Genomic DNA, 22,478 nt, shown 5'->3' with positions numbered 1-22,478 from the left:
CTCTTTGTCCTTCTTATGGTAATCCAATCCTGAGACAGTCTAGGGGCGGGGCCAAACCACCCTTTCCCCGCTCAGGTTCCTGTTGATCCATTGATCCCTGGAAGTCGAGTCAGCTCCTCTGTTCCAAAACCAGTGAAGCAGGAGGTAATCACACCAGCATGACTGGACCTCCCACAAGATAAACCCCCTCGGCCAGAACACACCTCTCCTTCCCAGAAGAAAGTCTTCTCACGGTGTCCCTGAGACACCAGATCTGAGATGTAGAGCCGTAGGTAGATGTGAAGCTAATTACCTGAAGTTAACTCGGCACTAGTAATGTAATGTAATGTACTGTACTGTGTGTTTGCATGTGTGTATTTGTGTGTATTTACGTCTGCATTCAGATTTCTTCATGCCTCTACAGTTTTTGTGGTGAAACAGTGGTGAAACTAACCAGCTTTAGAATGCAGCTTTAACTTCATTGGCAACGCATGGAACCAATGTAGAAAAAACAAACGCCTGGCACTAAAACAAAACAGAACATTCAGGATGTTTTTGTGGTTCCAGCCTTCAGATGTTTGAAGGATCAAACAGGTCAGTGAGCTGTGGGATGTGAAGGAGCTTTATTTCCTTCACATCCCACAGTAGTTGTGTTGGGCAAACATTGATAGCTTTTAAATCACCATCAGGCTCTGATGCATCAACATCTTCCTCTCATCTGAAGTCCTGATCCAGCTCTTCTCTGGAACCTGGAGGCTTCCCCAGGGTTCCTCCAGGTTCCCTCCTAGGTCCCTACAAGGGGTGCCCACACTTTTTGGGCTTGCAAGCTACTTTTCAAGCGACCAAGTCATGGTGAATGACCCCCCCCCCAAGGACAAAAAACAGAAGGAGCCTCCTGTCTGTCAGAAGGAGGGAACCGTCACAAGCATTCCACACATTCCTGGTCATTACTTCACTCGGTGACTTGCACTGATTGGAGTCAGACAGAGTTGCTTTTGAATGAAATTAAATGTGTTCATTAGTAAGCAAGGATCGCTAATTAGCACCAGCTTTCTAGTTATCTGATTGGTATTGTGATTGTGTAGTTCATCAGCTCACAGGATGTGAACGTTATTGAGCTCCACTGCAGGCCAATGGTCATTTAAACGCACACACACACACACACACACACACACACACACACATACAGAAAAACACACACACACACATACAGACAAACACAGTTACACACACTGACACACACAAAACACAGATAAATGTTTGGAATGTCTTTGAAAATAAAATAAGCCCCTTAATTATATAAGCAAGACAACACACACACACACACACACACACACAGACAGAGGAATGTACGTCTCTATTAGTTCCTGTCAAGACGGGACTGAAGGCTTGTTTGAGTGGACAGAATTCTTCTGGAGGACAGACAGCTCCTTGGTTAAAATATACACTTATATATACAGTAAATATATAAATACAAATATATGTACACATGGATATATATATATATATATATCCATATATATATATATATATATATATGGATATATATATATATATATATCCATATATATATATATATATCCATGTGTCTTTAGTCTGAAGATGTAGGCTCTCTGTGGTCCTGATGTCATCACAGAGCTGGTTCCACCGTTTAGTTGGTTTAGTTTTGCTCTTCATATAAACATACACTCACCTAAAGGATTATTAGTAACACCTGATTCATTTCTCATTAATGCAATTAGTTAATCAACCAATCACATGGCAGTAGCTTCAATGCATTCAGGGGTGGGGTGTGGTCCTGGTCAAGACTCCTGAACTCCAAACTGAATGTCACAATGGGACAGAAAGGTGATTTAAGCAGTTTGGAGCGTGGCCTGGTTGTTGGTGTCTGATATTTCACCATCTGCTCAGTTTCTGGGATTTTCACTCACCACCATTTCTAGGGTTTACAGAGAATGGTGTGAAAAGGGAAAAACATCCAGTATGCGGCAGACCTGTGGGCGAAAATGCCTTGTTGATGCTAGAGGTCAGAGGTCATGGGCCGACTGATTCAAGCTGATAGAAGAGCAACTTTGACTGAAATCACCACTCGTTCCAACCGAGGTGAGCAGCAAAGCTTTTGTGAAGCCACAACATGCAGAACCTTGAGGTGGATGGGCTGCAACAGCAGAAGAGCCCACCGGGTTCCACTCATCTCCACTACAAAGACCTCACCAAAATTGGACAGTTGAAGACTGGAAAGATGTTGCCTGCTCTGATGAGTCTGGATTTCTGTTGAGACGTTCAGATGGTAGAGTAAACAGAATCAGAACATGGATCCATCGTGCCTTGGTACCACTGTGCAGGCTGCTGGTGCTGCTGGTGGTGTGATGGTGTGGGGGATGTTTTCTTGGCCCACTTTAGGTCCCTTAGTGCCAATTGGGCATCGTTTAAAAGCCCCGGCCTACCTGAGGATTGTTTCCATGTTATGATATTATATTAATAAATAATTCCGCTCCCCCCCCCCCATCAGCGTGATGGCGAGGTGATGAGATGCCGGAGGAGGATTGTGGTGAAGCGGGGCCGGGGAGGACAGTAGGCTCCTTTATGCCACTGTAATGTAGTGGGAGCCCTGGAACCCCCCCCAGCCCCCTCTTTCTACTACATCAAACCTCTCACTGACATTAACCCCTTCACAGCCTCCAGATGGACCCTGAAATACTCAGACACTCAAAGCTCACATACTACTTCATATAATGGTAGTTTGTGGCTAGTTAGCATTGTTAGCATGTTGCAGTGTTAGCGTTAGCATTTAGCTCAGCTAATCATCTCCATCTGACCATCTATTTAGTTTTTTTCTGTTTTAATACTACGCTACGAGTGAGTCATAATTCATGTTTAGGTGTTAACGGTGTTATACATTTATATACTCATATTTTATTTGGATCTTGTTTATCGTTTAACAAGTTTGTGAGAGTTTCATCTTCATCATTCGATTCAATAATGTTCCCCTCTGTTCCTTCTGAGCTATGCCTTTTTAATTTAGACCAGGAGGGGATTCATTATAAAACATTATAAATACAGGGTTGTTTCCTTCCATCTGCTACAGGATGCAGCTCACAGGAGGAACTACAGAGAAGCTGATACAGGTACAACACTGAAGCATTTGAACAGATTCCATCCAGAGGAAGAAAAACAGCTCATGAAACCTTAGACGCTGATCACAATCAGGGGGAAAAGGAATGAGCTTTTTAATACGTTATTCGTCACTAGTGGTAACGATGTTGGAGGCGAAGCCGGCAGTAGGTGGACTCTTGATGTAAGGGAGGAGGAGGAGGAGGAGGAGGCTCTGGGAGAAGAATGGAGGTGTGTTCCTGCAGAGGAGATCTAGAGAATGGCTCCTTTCATTCGGCTCCTCGTTTCATCGCCGTGGTGACGTGGTCGCCGTGTTTCTTGGTCATCTCTCGGTTTGAAGTTCTGTGCCACAGGACGGAGCTGAGGAGCCCTGAGACCGCCTCCTTCCTCCTGTCCCCCTCATGTTGGAGGAGAGGAGGGACCTGAGACCCGGGGAATGTGGAGGCCCCTGGCCAGATGCTGGCTGGTGAGGGAAAAACCGTTGGGTCCTAATGATCAAAACGGAGAAGGCTACTCTCTGAAACAATCGAGAGTATTCCTATTGTTTCCTGGTGGTCATAAGGATGTAGACTTGAGGCTTGAGCAGGAGACAACATCCAGTTCTTTAAAGTCAAGTCAAAGCTTCACGTATAAAAGCTGCATTCTCTCTGGCTTTAGGGCGGGGCTACACAGTGATTGACAGGTCTCTAAAGGACCATAAAGCGGGGTCAGTCCAGATGTGGTCACTTCCTGTTCACAAACAAGATGGCGACGGACAAAACACCAAAATCGAGGCTATAAAACTAACGAGAGGACGTCACCATGGCAACAGGCTACACTCTGATTGAAAGGTCTCCAATAGACCACAGAGCATTGAGTACCTCCCACATGGAGGATAAACCTGTCTTCATATGTTTTAAATTTTTTAGTCATCTGCTGCTGATGTTTTTTAGCTGCTCAGCTGTTCCTCTTCTATAAAAGAAGTAATTAGCGTGTCTCTTAGGATTCTGTTAGAATGGAATAGAGCTCTAATCCTAATCCTCCATATTAATCCAGGCTTTGGTGATTTTAAATGAGATATAAGTGTAAACCGAGGAGCTGCTCTAAATCCTGTTTAAAAGGATGACTCTATGTATTTAATTCCATTCCAAAATGTTGAAATGGACCATCAAAAGGACTCAGTGAGAGGCAGGAAGCCAGAGGCAGGAGTCAGGAAAGAGGCCGGGGGTCGGCGACTCTTCCGTCTCCGTAACCGTGGTAACCTGGAGGTCTCCCCAGCTCTGGTTTGTTATCTTTGGCTCACTTCAGTTTGGAGGAGAAGCTCCGGGAGGCCGAGCTACCCACAATGCAACGAGTGTCCCTGAGAGGTTGTGCAACGCGCTGGGAGGCGGGGCTTATGTGGGCCGGCGTGCAGCTTCACACGCGAGGCCTTGTGATACATTCAGGGTTATGAGAGATGAGTCTCTTTGTACACCTCAGTGTATCAGGGCTGTAAAAAAACACTTGTCATTTGAGGACGTGAGAGTTTATTTGGAGCTTCTGTCTCAGTGACGTGGCGCCCCCTGCCCTCCATCACCGGAAGTGATCTGATCTGCTCCACCTTCCTGCTGAGTAAAATGTGCAAATATATCAAAAATCATTAATTTAATACAAAAATCTTATATGATTTTAATTTAATTTAATTTAATTAAAAAATAGTTAAAAATGAAAACTAGTAGTAATTCCTTAAAAATAAACAAATGATTTATGAGTCATCAACAAGAAAAAACATAGAATTATAATAAGTCATGAAATTAAGAAGAAAGGAATGTTGGAAACCTTCAAATACGGTTCAGAGTGAGTGGACAGAAGGTCTGTGAGCTCTTGAACTGGGACATGGTTTCCTGTGTTCAGGATCAGGAAGTCATTCTACAAAGCGTATTTGTTTAGGTGTAAACAAAGTGTTCCCATCTTTCTAATCATGGACAACGATGCTACCTTCCCCTGGTGTGGAGGTGACCAGTGAGAGCTCATCATGTATGTATTGTGCTATGATGTAATGTGATGTAATGTAATGTGATATAATGTAATGTGGTGTAATGTAAATGTGATATAATGTAATGTGATGTAATGTGATATAATGTAATGTGGTGTAATGTAAATGTGATATAATGTATTGTAATGTGATGTAATGTGATGTAAATCTCCTGTTCAATGATTTCACAACGTTGTGGAGTACAATTTTTCTAACAAGGAGTAATATTATGTATAAATAATATAAAACATGGAAAATTATATATATATTAGCTGATAGTAGGTCTTTGAAAAGATGTGTGGAATATGAATAAGTAACCACCACAAATAAACACTTTATTATGATATAGAACCAACACAGTTACACATTGTACACAAGTTACAGGCTTCTGCTTTAATAACAACTATTATCGGGAGTCTTTGAATTAAGTCATACAAATATCACATCCTTAAAACATGGCTTACATTAAAAACAAGTTTTTATAATTAATAAAAAAAGGGTGTAGGGAACTGTTTGTTTAAACGTAAAACCATTAAAGTGACAAATAAACATTAATTGGACATTATTAATAAAAAAACCTGCTTCATGTTTGAAACCCTGGTTTTTACTCAGATTAAAGGGAAACTCTCAGGAATATTGTACATTACACCAAATAGCTACAGATAGTAATTCATATTTCATTCCACCATAATGTAGAAAAACTCCTTTTAAAGTCCCTCATTTATGTGCTAAAAGTTACTTTCATTGTCATTTATTGATTGATAAAAGATTCACAGAAAGAAAGATTGTTCAACATGATCACATGATTCATACTTTTCATAAATGTTTTTAGGCATCACTTGATTCTGGTCTCTTAAAGTCATATTTCATGGGAAATGTTTATTTTCCCACATATAAACTCAAACTCGCTTTATTGTTCGTGCTTTTATTTTGAAGGCTAAAGATGTCCTGCTTTAATATCCCTATAATTTAATGGACATATATTAACTTGTTTAAGATATAACAGTAAAAAAAGAGGACACTTATCTATACATTAGTGTTTCCGAGGCAACCGCCACGTGTCACATGACCGATATTGTGATATTACGTGACACAGCAGCGATGGCTCCGCCTCTATCAATAAAGTGTACATTCATCGAGTCTGAGTAAATGCTACTGCTGTGTGTGTGTGTGTGTGTGTGTGCACGTGTGGCTATGCTAACCTTGGCTAACAGACTTACTTACAGACCTTGATACATTAGCATAATAATATTTGCGAGTACATATTTTAAGGCATTTTGAATCCTTACAGACATAAATTTAATCTGTTCCCATATAATGCAAATCAATAAAAGGTTCATCACAGCTGGAATCAGGAGGTTAGCATGTAGCATGTAGCATGGCAGCTAGCTGGATATTTCCTCTATATCTAGCTAGAAAGGGATGCTGATAATAAACACAATGAAACCGATTGAGGTTTAAGAGTTTGTTGGATTAATTTGTTATATTATTAATTTATATATATATATATATATATATATATATATATATATATAAAATAAATAGGGGTAATTTAGATCCATTGATCTGGTAGCTGCTCATTTTCTGTCTGAAAGCAGCTTCTGATTCTAAAATTTAGTAGCATCATTATAATCTGATTAATACAGCGACCTCTGAGCTTTGTAAGCCACCAAATGTGATCAACCTGTTAGAATACACAACCTTTGACCTCCATCAATGTCCCCCTCCCCCTCGGAGACATCCCTCCACCTCCACATCCTCCTATGGTGGGTCCACTTGTCCCGTCTTTGTGCTCATGTCTGGTCCTCCTGGCAGCTGGGTGAAGGGAGGCGACCTGCCCCCCCTTTCGGACGCAATGTGAAAGTCAATTGAGTCCTAAAGAAGAAGAGGAGGACGAGGCAGCAGTGGCAGGAGGAGGAGGAGCAGGAGGATTCCTGCTGCGTCCTGGTTCTGATTTGGAGTCCTTGCTTTGCTCCACCAGGAACTCCTCAACTCTGTCCTCCCCTCCAACTCCTCCTCCTCCATCTCCTCCCGCTTCTCCGGGCGCCAGCTGCTTCATGCTCAGGTGGACGGAGCCGTAAGTCCTCTTGGGCCTGACGAAGGCCGCCCGGTGCCGGTGCGCCTCCCCCCGGCAGAGGGAGGCCATGAGGAGCACGGAGAGGAACATCCCGCCCAGCGTCAGCAGGCCCAGGCCTGCGATGATGCACCTGTCCAAGTGGGATCCCAGCCGGGCGTAGTACATCTCCAGCTTCTCCATCTGCCGGGCCGACACAGCGTCAGGGTCCGCCCCCACCTCCCGGGGGATGGCGTAGGCCACCAGCACCAGCACGATGCCGCTCACCAGGAACACCAGCGCCAGCACCAGGCCGCAGTCAGCGGACGGCTCGAGTGCGTCCACCCGCCCCCCAGCTCCTCCTCCACCTTCTTCTTCATCGTACGCCCGGGAAGAGAGGCCCTGGTGCTGCTCTTCCACCTGAGACAACAAATAACGAAGATGAAGACAAACGTTCTCAGCTAACGTTCTCAGCTAACGTTCTCAGCTAACGTTAGCGGCTCTGTTGGAAGATGCGGTTACCTCGCAGTTGCCGGGGGTTACCTCCCTGTTGCCAGGGGTTACCTTCACACCACCAGTGGGCCGAGTTGCCCCCTGCTGGCGGAGCTCAAGCTCCTCGTCCTGCTGGTACGAGGCGTTCTCGAACCCCCGCGCCCCCCCTCGGGGCGACAAGGCCCCTCCCTCCCTGCGCAGCTCACGCAGTTCTACGGCGTTGTAAGAGGACTCCATCTTTGGGAGGTGCTCACGTCTCCACCTTCACTCCGCTCTGCACCATCATCACTGAGGGAGAAACAGACATCGTTAACATTCCTTTAAGTTCATTCACATATTAGGACATTTATGTTCTTTGTGTACAAATTACAGCCTTCACACAATAATCAATCAATTACGTTTTTAATATCTGCCTCAGATGGAGGGAATCTTTCTTTCTATTTAAATGTCCATTACACCACTTCCTATTTTAACTCAACACACATTTCATAAAGTTAAAGATATCTCCATAGTAACGCTACTCTATCTACACTACATACTACAGTGCACATCTCACCTCTATTTCATTATCTCCATCACGTGTCACATGCACACGCACGTGGAAGCAGGTGAACAGTTTAAATGTTCTATCTGGTCTCCCTGTAAAAACATCCATGAATTGGTTCTATTAGATCAACTCATTTACACCTCTGAGAGGGTGTGAACCTTGCGCATGCGCAGTCCCGCCTGCCTCTCGCGGTTATAAATGCATGTTACATTCTGCTGATTTAACATTTCACCATGAAACCTTCGTGTTTATGATCTTTGTGGAGACTCAGATGTACGCGATCATTTATTAATACACATCACACATCATTTTTTCTCAGTAAGCTGCAGCCTCGCGGGCACGAGCACGACGTGTGCGTCCGTCTCCACTGCCGTGACCTTGTGATGCGCGAAACAGCCCCCGGAACCCTGGACCATGACCCTCTGTGCGTGCGTGCGTCCGTGCGTGCGTGCGTGATGAGCATCCACCGGGACCGGGAGGCTCACCGACCCGGTAAATCCTCCGGATGTAACGGCGCCAACGCGTCATAGCGTGACAGCTGATCGGTGTCCGCTGGGGGGTCGTCGCCCCCCCCCCCCTCCCCGGAACCTGGACCGATGGGTCGATCGCGTGCATAAAGTGATCGGGAGGAGAGCGCGTGCGCGCGGTCCTACCTGGTGGCGCTGATGGTGCCGCGGCCGGGTGGAGATCAGGAGGTTCTGCGGGGCGTCCGGAGAGACGGAGGAGGACGCATCGTGTGCGGGGGGGGGGGGGGGGGGGGGGCTGAGCATGCGCAGGTGCTGCTGGCCTATAAACATACGTATACAAGGTACACTTTGATTTAGGATGTAATATGTAGTGAAAGGAAAGCTATAATAATGCATCATATATATGATGTCAGATGTATAATGACAGTGTTTCCATGTTCTTTTTGATTTTGGAAGCATTATTTTCATTTGGAATGTGCCAATTGAAAATGTATATTTCAGCATCTATTCATATTGTTTACACCTCTGTTGACCTCATATTACGTCACTGTGTATGTGTGCTTTAATGTGTACAATGAATAAAGCAGCATGTTTGTCCTCTGGTCTCCATGGAGACAGACGACCATTCATTCTCACCCAGAGCGCAATAAAGCGGGGGATGATTTAGGGCGGGGCTACACGCTGATTGACAGGTCAAATAGACCATTAAGCAGGGATGATTTAGGGCGGGGCTACACGCTGATTGACAGGTCAAATAGACCATTAAGCAGGGATGATTTAGGGAGGGAATGCACTATCATAGTAATGACAAATGTAATTGAAATAAACTAAATAAACACAATTGCTCAAAGTTCAATTTATTGTCCAAAATACTTGAAAATACTTTTATGACAATATTTCAGAAAAACAATCTTTTTTTTAGCAGAATTGACAGATTAATGTGAAGCAAAAGGTTGTTTCCTAAAATGTTAAACAGAATAATGTGTAGATGCTACACACTGACTTTCTGCTTCTGTTACATCATCAAACATTAATGTGGCTCAGAACAAAGATAAAAAATAGTTAGTGGAAGAATAAAACAGCCGACTTTTTAAAATTGTTACATGTGAGCAGGAAGCTGGACAAAGGACACAGGAAGTAGGAAACAGGAAACAGACTTGATTGGATTCAGATATAAAAGGTCTGATGGTGGTCTTCACCTCAATTAGATGTTTTTTCTTCTAAAGACATTAAGAAGAAGACGAAGGTGGTGGCATCACCCCTGAAGAACTTGACATTTATGATATGTTCCAATAGCATAATGCATGATGGGACACTCCGATGTCCTAACAGCACTTGATTTGTCTCGTGTGATTGGAATCCCTTTTTAAATATTAGCCCCCCCCCCCCCCCCTCCTAGAAACAGGTCACATGACAGCCGTTTAGATGCTGTCCCTCGTCATGGGTCTGTTCCACCTCACCTGAACACCAACCGGGGGATGATCATCTTCTATTTACAGTACAGCCAACACTATTATTGTGATCACACCTGGAAGTAGAAAGCAGTGACACCAACATGTGGTCAGGTGATCTCAGGTGAGTTCAGGTGCAGCACTGGAATAAAATATGTTGTATTGGTAGCAGGCGCTGCTTCCTGTCTGGGACTAATTCAGAGTGCTCCTTAAGGTCAGTGGCTCTGTCGCTCCGACACCACGTCCTGGAGACGCTTCAGAAGCACGTCGGCGCTGCTGCCGCTCTCTGGACACGCCTTCTTGCTGGGAGAGTCGCAGGCTGATGACATCATCACGTCCCCCTCCATAGTGAAGGCGCGCTTCCTGCTGGAGCTGCCCTGTCGGATCATCCGGTTGATGTCGGATAACTCCTGGAGGGAGGACATCTCATTAGAATTCATACTTAACGTCAACATTCTCACTCTGTGCTCAACAAGCTGCTGTTTAAGAGTTTATCAGCTTTTGTTTTCAACCAATGAATCCATCCTTCCATCACACGCTTATTACCAATTAAATAGCTCTCCTACATTCAACATGACCTTCTGTCCCTATAGTTTGTCCCATTCTAATACTTTATTATTGTTCACAATATGAATCGTGTGCGTGTGTGTGTGTGTGTGTGTGTGTGTGTGTGTGCGTGCCTTGGCTGGGCTGCTGTTGATGCGGTAGGTGAAGGAGTTGGGCGTCAGGCAGCAGGCGGAGGACTTGTGAGGAGAGACGTACAGCGAGTGTCTCTGAGAGACCCGGCGGGGGGACAGAGGCTGAGCCCGGACCGAGGGGAAGGGAGAGAGGGGGGGGGCGTCGGCCTGTGGGACAAACACACACACATTAACTGCTGGTTCCGGTGCACTGGCCCCGCCCTCTGACCCTGGCCCCCGTACCCGGTGGTCCTGGGTGGCGTAGCGCAGAGCGAAGCTCTTCATCTTCAGCACGAACACGCTGTTGTAGAACTGAATGAGGTCTCCGCGCTCCTCCGATTGGTCGGCTGCTCTCGCTGGTCCCGCCCCCTCATCGATTTTCTCTGCAGCTGATGAGATGCTTTTAGTCTCCACTTTCTACACGTTTAATTTCATGTTAATAAGAGTCAGTTAAAGTAAGCTCACATTCTCCACCTGAGACAGGGTCCACCTCCATGTTCTCATCAGTCGCCTGCTCCTTGTGGCGCAGCAACACACTGCGGTACACCTGCACGCACACACATATACTATCATTCGGATTCCCGTGTGTGGGTCTGTGTGTGTGTGTGTGGGTCAGTGTGTGTGTGTGTGGGTCAGTGTGTGTGTGGGTGTGTGTGTGTGTGGGTCAGTGTGTGTGTGGGTCAGTGTGTGTGTGGGTCAGTGTGTGTGTGTGTGTGTGTGCCTCACGTGGCTGCTGGCCTGTGGTTGGCATCGGTAACACTTCATGATGTCGTGGAAGCTGTGAGTCTCTTTGGTGATCTGAGAGGAAACATCAAACATCACTTCCTGTGACATCAGCTGGAGGAGCAGAGAATCCTCCACCTCCCTCCGTCAGGTGGAGGAGGACCCGTGTTAATTACCATTGCACTGCTGTTTAAATGTAATATCTATTCCGAAGAAAAACTAGACGCCATCGCCTAATTTACATAACTAATGGACTGATGGACGTGTGGCGTCGTCTCCTGTGAGACTCGCTGAGGACAGGAAGCAGGACGACGCTTCCTCAAAGCTTTGCAGGTATGAAGCATCGATGTATTCAGAAGTTTTGTTGACTGACTGTTGAAGGACCGTCCATCTAACTACTCGACATGTGATATCTGAATCATTCCTGTCCTCTGAATTGAACGTGTGGATTGGTGAAGCTCGCTGGGGCAGATTTGTGGGATTATTATAGTATTCACACATGTGAGCTCACCTTAGATACGATGTAGACACAGCACAGCAGCAGCTGGTCCAGGTGCCGGTCCCTCATCAGACCGGTGCTGTGGACCAGCGAGTTCTCGAAACAGGTCCAGATCTTCCCCCGCAGCTCGGAGGAGACGTCCATCCTCACGCACAGGTCCCGGAGCCGCACGCTGGCCAGGTGGTACACCTGCAGACGGGAGGAAGGTCTGAGGCAATGACCTCACTCTGAACCCCTGATGACGATGAAGACCATCGTACCTTCCTGAAGAACAGAGCGAGCGACCCGGTGCGCCGCGGCCGGGCGTTTCCCACTTGGGGGTCAGAGGTCACCGGGCCGGGGGCTCTGCTCGGCGAGGCGGTGAGGAGGAACTGAGCGGTGATCGTACCGGAGGAGTCACACGGCTGTACCGGGATAAGCGTGATGGTGCGCTCGTTATTCCCACCTGGACACACACACACAGACGCACACATGAATCATGGAGGAGGGATGGATGAAGTGGGGGCTGCTTTCCCTCCTCTGATGGAGCTTGTCCCTGCAGTGGTCCTGCCGGGTTCACTACTCTTAATATTTGAATCACTTCTGTTGTGTGAACTGAATGTGTTGTACATCCATAGCAGCAGGTGGATAATGGAGGAGGGAGGGTAGTTAATGTTTAGTAGCATTTGTAATCATTTCATAATTTTCTTCATTTCTTGATCTCCTGCAGCCTGAATGAGCTTCGTCCGTTAATCTCACACTAAGAACATGAATGAATTCTTTCTCTCTAGAGGCCGACCTTGGAGCGGGATGCTGAGCACGGTGGTCTGAGCGCTCTGAGCTCCGATCCTCAAGGTGCCGCCGCAGCCGAACGTCAACCTCTTGGCAGGCGACGTCACGTGGCTCCCGGGGGTCACACACGGGGGTCGAGACGGCGGGTCGTCCCCGAACAGCCGCCGCTTGGCGCTGCCAGCCGCCGGGGAGCTGTACCGGTCATGGACCGACAGCGGAGACGGAGGAACGTCTGGAAAAAGAAAGAAGATGTAAAAAATAGGAGTCAGTCCAGTGTTAAAGCTGCATTCTCTCTCCTGACAGCAGGGGGCGACTCCTCTGCTCCTTTAGACGTCTATGAGGAAATGACTACTTCTCGTTATTCCCTCAGCAAACACTGTAAACATGAGTTTATGGTCTCAGTCTCTAGTTTCAAGTCTCCTTCAATACAACAAATGATGGTCCATGTGGAGTGAAACAGACCATAAAGCAGGCGGGGCCTAACGCTGATTGACAAGTATACAGCGTTTCTAGGTCCTCCTCATGCCAGATGTGGTCACTTCCTGTTTGCAACCATGACAACCATGACAGGAACACCCCAACACACCTTTACGGGCGCTGCCCAGGCCGGATCTGAACTCCCTGATGCGGGGGTGGATGATGGGGGAGAGGGCGACCAGAGGCAGGTGAGACGGCACCCCCCCGCCAGGGCCGGAACCAGTGTCCAGGCTGGAGGGGAAGTTCACCTGGAAGGAGGAAGAGGAGGATGAGGAGGAAGAAGAGACAGAAAGAGTGTGTGTGTGTGTGTGTGTGTGTGTGTGTGTGTGCACGCTGACCTCCTCCACCGTGGGGACCTTGCTACCCGCAGCCTCCAAGGCGCTCCACAGGGCAGAGTCAGCCCGCCACGCTCTGCTCTCCAGAACCTGCTCCTCAATGAGGTTCAGATGCTTCACCATGTCTCTAGAGAGGCCCTCTTCTGAGCGGATGAACACCTCAATCACCTGCACACACACACACACACACACACCGCGTCTTTGGAATAACAGCAAACCAGGATATATTTCCATATCTTGTCCACGTGCTCATGTGTGTGAGACCTTGAAGAAGTAGAATGGGGTCAGCTTGAAGATGTCGATGATCCAGGGGAAGGTCCTCTGGGAGCTGTACGAGAACAACACCACCTCCAGACAACAAGCCACCAGGGAGCAGTGGAACATGTCCTGCTCCAACAGCACCTGGGGGGGGCACACAAAGGGACGAAACCCAAACAGGGAAATACACACATGGGAATGAGCTTCCTACAGATGAATAGAAATAAAGGGATAACAGGTAAGATATTTACACTCATGTCTTTGCCGTGGAGGCGCTTGGTCTCCTGCAGCAGGACGTTCTCCAGGATTTTGTAGTAAAGGATCTCAGCCAACTTGAGACGGTTCTCTGCGAAGTCTGGAGACACGAGGTTCTTTTAGAGATAAATCACACACACATATACATATATTTTAAATGTTTGTAATGTCTGTAGGACCTATGTGAGATCCCGGCATGTCCTCTGAGTCCTTGGTGTAATGGTGTTTGAAGGTTTGTCCCAGTGTCTTCACTCGGCCCAGTATGGACTCTGTGGGGTTCCTGGAGCACGACCTTCAACCAGAGAGAGTATTCTATATAAATACACATTGTATACATCAAATATATATATTCAATATTGCTTAACATAAATATATGGTCAGACCTGAACATCTGCAGCAGCTGCTCGCTGGGAGACGCCCTCAGACCGCTCACCATGCTCTGAAGCCGGCTGACGCTCTGCGTTGCCGAGGAGACGGGGGTGACGAGCAGGTCCTTCTCTTTCAGATAGCCCCGCCCAGTCAGAGGAGTGGGTGGGGCAAGAGAACCTGACTGCCAGCAGAGAGAGAGATGATTTATTTTTTTACGCCGTTTCGGTTCCATCACTGAATCGGTAGATGATGAGACTGTGGCTCCGCCCCTCCCCCTACTCCAGTCAGTAGTCCTTCTCCGTCAGTGGGCCAGCACACCGTCATCTGTAGTGCACTCGCCTCAGATCTTCCTTAGTCTGAAGACCTCCTGCTGGGAGTAGTTCCCTCTGTTCTTCCTACTTCTCCATGTGGGAGACGTAGTCCTCCACGAGGTGTCTCACGAGCACCACCCACAACTGTTCCAAGACGACTCAGACCGAGCGCCTCTGCTGCCCCGGGTCTTCGTCCGGTTGTTGTCTGTTTTTAAACAACGTCGACTCACCGACTCGTTCACGTTTACTGGCTCTGCTCAAAAGCTAAACGTTCCCAAACTGAGGTCCATCGGGACTTGATTATCTAAGAGGGTTCAGCTGTAGACGTCACGAAAATAACACTTTATAAAACTTTATAACGTGGTGGGTTCACTGCTGCACTTCACCGGTCCGTGTGTATCTGTGTGTGTGTCCCCGTGTGTGTGTGTGTGTATCTGTGTGTATGTGTGTGTGTGTGTGTATCTGTGTGTGTATGTGTGTGCGCACGATCAACTTAAATGTTGATGACGTTCATTTAAAAGTCAAATGAAAAGAAATGATTGCACGTGATTGTGTGTGTGCGACGTGTTCATTTATCGCACATTGCGACCCGAAGTGAGCAGAGAGCTGCAGGTTTGTAGACGTTTGCAAATGCAAATACAATCTATTTCTCCTGAGTGGACTGACTCTAGTGGACTGACTCTAGTGGACTGACTCTAGTGGACTGACTCTAGTGGACTGACTCTAGTGGACTGAACGGGTTTCATTCATATTTAGGCCCCATATGAAAATGTGATGTCAGATTATTTCTAAGCCTTTCTAAGCCTTCTAAGCTAATTCAAATGATTATCTTCATCAAATAACTATTTTTAATAAACATTGATTCTGTTGATGAATTAAATATTGTATTGTCATTGTTAAATTGACATCTCCTCCACGTGGTGGGGTGCGTACCTTCTCCACGTGTTGATGTGGTGGACTCTGAGAGTTCGTCTGACTCGGCTCCTGGAGGACTTTTCTCGGGGTTCCGATCTCCTCGTCGGCGTCAGCTCCCAGAAACACTCGCTCGTCAAAGTCTCCCACGGTCAACACGTACTCCTCGTACTCCCTGTTTATGGCCTTACTGCACACACACACACACACACACGATTATAAGCACCACTTGAGTCTGCAACAGAGATTAGATGCAAGAGCAACAGTAACGTCCCTCTGACTTTTGACCTCTGATCAGCTTACTTGTTATCAATAAAGTTCTGAGGATCCAACAGTTCTGTCAAATGGTCCTCATTGCCCTTCAGGATCTGATGAGGGAGAGGACCCCAAGCAAGAGTTGTGCGTTACAGATAGATGAAAGAAGCGTGCGTGTGTGTGTGTGTGTGTGTGTGTGTGTGTGTGTGTGTGTGTACCTCTCTGTGGTAGAGCTTCTGGATGTAGGGTTTGAAGTAGTGCTGTTTGATGCCCTTGGCCTCCACCACCAGGCCGTCATGAAGCTCACAGAGACGCTCCAACACACACGGAGGAGGTTCGTCTGACTGCAGGCCGCCAGCAGGGTGGAGCGCAGGCAGACCTACAGCAAGACACACAATGCAATACATAACACAACGCATACCCACAACACACATCATGCATATCTAACCCCATCATGAAAATATGGGACAGACAGGGTGTACCTCTAAAGGTGGGGTTGATGAGCTCCTTCCTGTTGTTACAGAGCAGCGCGTTGCCAAACACCAGATCCAGGCAGCAGAGCAGCAGGTGGTACGAGTTCACCAGGTCATCCCCGATCATCCGGAAGTTACCTTCAGGAAGACACAACAACATCTGCATTCAGCGTGCCGCACCTACACAACATCCTCTCACACACACACACACACACACACACAGTACCTTTGGTGTAAACAAACAGAGTCCAGCAGAACTTGAACACGTCGCTGATGTGACATGGCAGACGCCTGCAGAGACAAAAAGGACACACATAGATAGTTGGGGGTGAATGAGTGTGAGTGTGTGTGTGTGTGTGTGTGTGTGTGTGTGTGTGTGTGTGTGTGTGTGTGTGTGTGTGTGTGTGTGTGTGTGTGTGTGTGTGTGTGCGCTCCGTGCCTGTGCTTCCTGCTGCGCGGTTGCCGGGGACGCCCCCCCCCCTGCGGGTCCTGGAACATGTCCATGAAGATGGGCTCGAACTTGCGGAAGATGACAGTGGAGACCTCGAAGTTGCGCTCGAGGCGCTCCATCCGGAGCCTGAAGTCCTGAGGGAGGTTCGACATGTCGGCCCACTTCCTCATCTTAGAGAAGAACTGGATCAGACTGGGGGGGACACAACTAGAGCATTAACGTCATGGCTAAGAGATGAAGAACAAAAGAAACTTTTTAAAAAGCTTCATGTTTCAAAGGATTTCACAATAAAAGCACCCTTCAACAACCCATGATTAACAAATACTCTTATTTACATTGTGGGTGCCATGTACCACTTTATTTTTAAGTCAATAATATTTCTGTATATTATGGCTATAAAATCTCTAGGAGCATTCTCCTGTGTAGAGAATAATTTACACCGTGACTTGGTTTTGCAGACTTATAGACGCAGTAATAAACCAGGGACTACGACATCCTTGATGTTTTTCTCATCTCTGCACATGTGACATTGTAAACAACCAATCAGTGTTAAGACCAACGCAGTATTACGGCTAACGGGGGGAGGTTCAGGCTCTGTGGTGATGTGGTGAAGTGACCTGAGCTTGGCGGTCCGGAGGATCCTGGTGAGCGAGACGCAGTTGCCCTCCATGAGGCCTTTGCCCACAGTGGGCGTGGAGCCCTTCCTGCAGGCGGCGTACAGAGAGCAGGCCAGCCAGTGGACCACCTCGCCCTGCACACACATCAAGGCTTCTATCAGGACACTGACGCTATTAATGGTGTATGAACACACACACACACACACACACACACACACACACACACACACACACACACACAGAACGCTTTCTGTAATACATGGATTCTTGTTTGATCTGAGGTTGTTTAAGTTATATAACAAAATAAAATGTTAATTCATTCATGCTGTTTAACGTGACCCCACAGACCCCGTTGCCTTTTGACCTCTGTGTTTATGTGACGAGCTGCTTCTTAATCAACGTTAGTTGAGATCATTTAGTAATTACTAGAGAAGAACAGTCATGTAATACAATACTAGAGGACAGTACTATTATAGTACTATAAGTCAGGTGTCCTGAATACACCGCCCGGGTGGAGGTGCTGCCCCGGAGTAGCCGAGCATTCACCTCTAGGGTGTAGGTGTTCCAGATGCCAGAGAAGCTGTCCATGGTCTCCGAGGCGGTGCTCTCGTCCATGTTGAGCTCCTGGCACAAGGTCTCCAGGCTCCTCCGCACCGAGCTCTCCTCCATCCTCCCGCACTCGGAATCGGACGACTCTTCGCCCCGCATTCCGACTTACTGTCGTTCAAAATGTAACGTTAAAAAATAGAAAGCCTCAACAAAACAAGACGCCACCTTCCTCCCAGAGACACATACACAACTAAGACAACACAACACAACACGACACGAGACTTCCGCTACCATTCCCCCATAATGCACCGCATTGGCGCGAAAAGAGGACGGGTTTTGACCAATCAGACGCGACAAGAGAGGTGACCCTCAACCACGGTCAGCGAGCTCTGCCGTGCAACGATTGGCTCCTCGCCAGTCACATGGCCTGTGACATCCAATCATACCCACGAAGGGCCGCCAGGTCATTTAAAGGGGACAATATGAAAATTCCATTTTTCAGTGCTTCTACGCGTTAATTTGGGTTTCTGGCATGTCAACCAGGCCCAAAACTCTGGACAGAAATTATGGTTCTGGTTCTTGTACGTCAGAAACGTCATGGTTGAGTGACTGAGAATGAGCTCTTGTATCATTCTGTCTCACTATGAAATGTGAGTCTCTCTTACATGGCCTTGGCGGAGTGAGGGGATGACGTGACACACAGAACTAACACACACTCCTGAACAGGGTCGCTACAATTCGATTTTGGCCAAAGCACTCGGATACACTTGGAATAGCTAGCTAGCAGCATGAAGCAAATGAAGCCCTCGGCTGCACAGTAGTTAGCAGTGTCGTTAGTGAACGATTCGTTCGTTTTGAACTACGAGGACTCGGGTTTAACGAGTCTCTCTCTGCACAGGCTCAGTCTAGGAAACAGAAATGATTCGTTCATTTCCCCACTGGGTTTTTAGGGTACGAGTTTTTGGATCCTTTTTCACTCAGAAGAGGATTGTTTTTTCCAAAACAATTTCTTTCTGACTTCCTTTGCCGTGACTTTTGTCCACATATTTTGACTTTTAAAAAATGTTTATTCTTCAACTTAATATTTGACAACTTTTTTTCAAATACATTTTTTAACCTAACATATATTGACTTTTTTTCCTAAACCCTTTACGGCCTAATATTTTGTAGATATTTTGGACTCTGGTCAGAGAGACAGCGTTGTCCTACTTGTGTTCTAAATGTTCTTTGTAAGAAACATCACTTATGAAACTGTAAATATTGAATTAGAACATGCTACCCCCCCCTCTCCTGAGCTGACCACCTGCCCTACAAATGGTTTGAGCCTTCCCTCAGAACCAAGAACTCTGCCCACAAAAACAGCTTCTTCCTGTTAGCAGCCCCCCACCTCCCCACTCACCCCCCCACTGGCTGTCTCCCCTTTCAGCACAAAGAAAACCTTTGAAATTTAGAATATCTCTGCTGACCTGAATAAATGTTAAGTGCATGACTTTTGATGTTTATTAAATAATCCAAACAAATACTATGGAGAACAAGATGTGTCATATCATACTTTATTTATGAATAACTTATGAGACAATAAAATCTCAAGAAACACCTGCTGATGTACCTCTACCAGGAAGAGAAGGTACCAGTTATATACACCAGTTTATTAGTTATGAACAAAGAGGAGAATGTTCCTCTGGCTCCAGGACACTCAATCAGGAGAAGATGACAACTCCCTCCAGGCTCCGCTTGGATGGAGGACAGGAAGTACTACATGAACATGTCGTCATAGCCAGGCGGGGGCATGTGGTCCGGATCCGGCCTAAAAAAAAAGGAAATACCGACATATAAACATCACTTCATTACATAATTGTTTCTCACTGTTGGGGTGTGTGGGTCACCCGGGCCTGTGGCGTCCTGGGGGTCCGAACGGATCAAAGCGAGCCCCCGGGGGAACCGCTCCGGGAGGGAGAATGTCTGGTATCCCGCTGGAGGGGTCAAACCCGGAGCGAGGGAAACCAGACCTCAACGGGTCCACGATCATCCCACCGCCTCCACGAGTTCTGGAGAGGGGGGAGGGAATTCCAGATGAACCCTTTTCTATATAAACTCGGTTTGAACATCATCTCAGGTCAAGTCAAACTGGTTGAATCCATCTTTCAATGATACTGAGTTCTCCTCTTCTTCTTCTGCTGTTTTGTCTCTTAAAGTTGTATTAATAAACATAATCTGATAAATGATGTCATGATTCATCCTGAGTGATGGACTCACCCAAAAGGATCCAGGTCTGCTCCTCCAGCTGAGAAGGGAGGAGCCACGGGGTCCACCCTGGGGACAATAAGCTCTTTATTACGACGGTACTGTACTATTTATTGATAACCTGAATCTAAAGGAATACCGACGGGATTCCGCCAATGAACAAAGAGGATGGAGCTAAACACACAGGTTTCAATTCCTTCATCTGTCTCCTCTGTTAATATTGTTTTTACTCGTTGTCTTTACACTCAGATTTTGTTTTTGTCATTTTCAGCTCATGCTCCTCCCTCCCTGAGTACATGAAGGAGTACTTTCAGTGTGAAGGTGAGACAGACCAGTGGGGGGGCGGTCCGTGACGAGGCTGCCTGTTTGGGATGCGGAGGGGGTCGCTGTCCTCTCTTCTCCTCCTCCTCTGCTCCTCCTCTTCTTCTTCCTCCCTCAGACTCTTCCTCTGCCCAGATGGTCCACCTTGGGGGGGCAGCAGCTGAGTCCTCACCTTCTCCGTCAGACCGTCTGCCTCCTTGAACACACTGAGGAGAACATGAAGATAAAGCACAGTTCTGTGGAGCTTCCTGTCAGAGAGAACTTCAAAATAAAACGTTATTCTAACACACGCAGACACCAACCTGTGGAATGCGTGCAACTGATCCGGGTCCACGTGGTCGCTGATGTTCACGGTCAGGTCCGACACCTGCTGAGTGACGGAGTTCTTCACCCACACAAAAACGAGAGGACAAAGCATGTTATACAGAAGATTTTTAAAATAAAATAATGACACCGACGTACTCAGATGTTCCTACCAACAGGTTGAAGATCAAGGTGGAGTCAACAGCGATGGCTTTGAGCAGCAGCTGCGAGTCACCATCTTTGGACGTATATCGCAGACTGTACAACTCTTTGTTGCTGCTCCAGTCAGCAGGAAGCAGCTCGGACTTCTGGTCAGTGCTGAGAGGCTGGAGGAGCAAAAGGGATCAATGAGGACCACGGTGTACTTCTACTGTGCTCTGTGCTCCACTCTGTGCTACATACCACAGGTATGTGGTACGGATATGACAGGTAACTACTGTACTGTAATACATAACGTTATATCATATGATATATATATATGATCATATCATAACTGGTATATCGTGACCAGTTGGTTTGCTGGTGTTTAGCATAGCTTAGCTAACATTAGCTAAACGTGACGTGACAGTTTCTAAAACGCCTGATGCAAACTCTGCTGTGATTCTAACGCTGAAGAATCAAACATCTCACTCAAATGTAACAGTTGAGTGAAGCTCATAAAGCTAATGCTAACACAGACGATGACAGAAGTCCTTCCAAAGACAACGCAGTTTCATTTTTATCCGCAGAGCAAAAGTCAAAACGCTCACTAAAACACCACAAACATACAAACTCGAACCGTTAAAGAGCACGTCTTTAATTCGGCGTATGGATCATTATTAAAGCAGCAAATATTTTGCTTAAAATAGTTTCCGTGGTTCTTCAGATAACCTTAAATTAAACCAAAGTAGTACGTTAAAAAAGGTTAGTACTACGTTTTAACTTAAACTAACTTGGGTGGGACCATGTTTGATGAAGTGGTTCGAATGTACTGATGAATGCTAACGTGTTACAGTCAGTATTCCCATTCCTCTGCGCTGCTGAGGCGCGAGCTCTCGTCCGCGCGGTTTAGAGGGTCCCTGGGGGTCCCTGGGGGTCTCTGGGGGTCTCCTTTACCTCGTCTCCGGAGCCGATGCACCGGAAGCCTCTCTTGATCATCTCCCAGTGGACGAAGCACACCACGGCGTCCTGAGGACAGGTGACGCTGCGGCCCACACAGGTGTACAGCACCTCCAGGCCCGCCATGATAACTATGACAACATCCACTGAGGGACATGACTACGAAAGTCTCATTTTGAGCGCCGGAAGTGCGGCCGCTTCCGGTTTACAGCCTTCAGCGTAAAAGGCTCATGATCGACAGCTAAAAACGTCAAAGCAAGTATTTAAACACGTTTTAATGCCATTGTTGATAGTATTATGCCGTTTGTTTTGAATCATTGTTTATTTATTGATTTCTATACGCACTCGTGTCTGGAAATGAAGTTGAATTTGATTTCGTTTTTTATTACAGTTTTTGTTACAGTTGAAGTTTTTTATTCAATGTATTCATACTGTTTATTCAACGTCATATAACATCAATTATCGAATAATAACAGCTACAATA

At 46.7% G+C, this 22,478-nt stretch overlaps 3 protein-coding genes across 5 annotated transcripts; all 3 read right to left on the bottom strand.

Moving 5' to 3' along the window:
• Window positions 1-5,396: 5,396 nt before the first annotated feature.
• On the bottom strand, window positions 5,397-8,923 carry tmem74b (transmembrane protein 74B). Of its 2 annotated transcripts, none has more exons than XM_037448410.2 (3): window positions 8,832-8,923; window positions 7,662-7,919; window positions 5,397-7,559 (listed from the first exon to the last, which is right to left on the bottom strand). In XM_037448410.2, exons 2-3 carry the CDS (start codon window positions 7,866-7,868, stop codon window positions 6,951-6,953), a joined length of 816 nt encoding a protein of 271 aa, XP_037304307.2. In that variant the 5' UTR covers window positions 7,869-7,919; window positions 8,832-8,923; the 3' UTR covers window positions 5,397-6,950. The 2 variants fall into 2 exon arrangements, with proteins under 2 accessions (XP_037304307.2, XP_037304308.2); XM_037448411.2 differs by lacking the exon at window positions 8,832-8,923 and adding an exon at window positions 8,188-8,754.
• A 544-nt stretch (window positions 8,924-9,467) lies between these two features.
• On the bottom strand, window positions 9,468-18,364 carry rbl1 (retinoblastoma-like 1 (p107)). 2 transcript variants are annotated; one of them, XM_037448386.2, is made up of 22 exons: window positions 18,026-18,364; window positions 17,480-17,613; window positions 16,851-17,054; window positions 16,638-16,702; window positions 16,421-16,549; window positions 16,157-16,317; window positions 15,987-16,051; window positions 15,705-15,873; window positions 14,475-14,641; window positions 14,271-14,383; window positions 14,088-14,191; window positions 13,843-13,980; window positions 13,582-13,746; window positions 13,353-13,491; window positions 12,774-12,998; window positions 12,256-12,440; window positions 12,008-12,184; window positions 11,500-11,571; window positions 11,239-11,320; window positions 11,017-11,162; window positions 10,777-10,941; window positions 9,468-10,506 (listed from the first exon to the last, which is right to left on the bottom strand). In XM_037448386.2, exons 1-22 carry the CDS (start codon window positions 18,185-18,187, stop codon window positions 10,312-10,314), a joined length of 3,162 nt encoding a protein of 1,053 aa, XP_037304283.1. In that variant the 5' UTR covers window positions 18,188-18,364; the 3' UTR covers window positions 9,468-10,311. The 2 variants fall into 2 exon arrangements, with proteins under 2 accessions (XP_037304283.1, XP_037304285.1); XM_037448388.2 differs by having other exon boundaries at window positions 11,248-11,320.
• Window positions 18,365-19,565: 1,201 nt separating this feature from the next.
• On the bottom strand, window positions 19,566-22,152 carry psmf1 (proteasome inhibitor subunit 1). The gene is made up of 7 exons (XM_037448409.2): window positions 21,992-22,152; window positions 21,070-21,222; window positions 20,896-20,978; window positions 20,605-20,799; window positions 20,285-20,341; window positions 19,915-20,076; window positions 19,566-19,835 (listed from the first exon to the last, which is right to left on the bottom strand). Exons 1-7 carry the CDS (start codon window positions 22,118-22,120, stop codon window positions 19,784-19,786), a joined length of 831 nt encoding a protein of 276 aa, XP_037304306.1. The 5' UTR covers window positions 22,121-22,152; the 3' UTR covers window positions 19,566-19,783.
• Between the last annotated feature and the right edge of the window lie 326 nt (window positions 22,153-22,478).

This window comes from Pungitius pungitius, chromosome 8 (genome assembly GCF_949316345.1).
Source record: "Pungitius pungitius chromosome 8, fPunPun2.1, whole genome shotgun sequence".
Lineage (NCBI taxonomy): Eukaryota > Metazoa > Chordata > Actinopteri > Perciformes > Gasterosteidae > Pungitius > Pungitius pungitius.
This window is presented reverse-complemented; position numbering and strand designations above follow the sequence as displayed.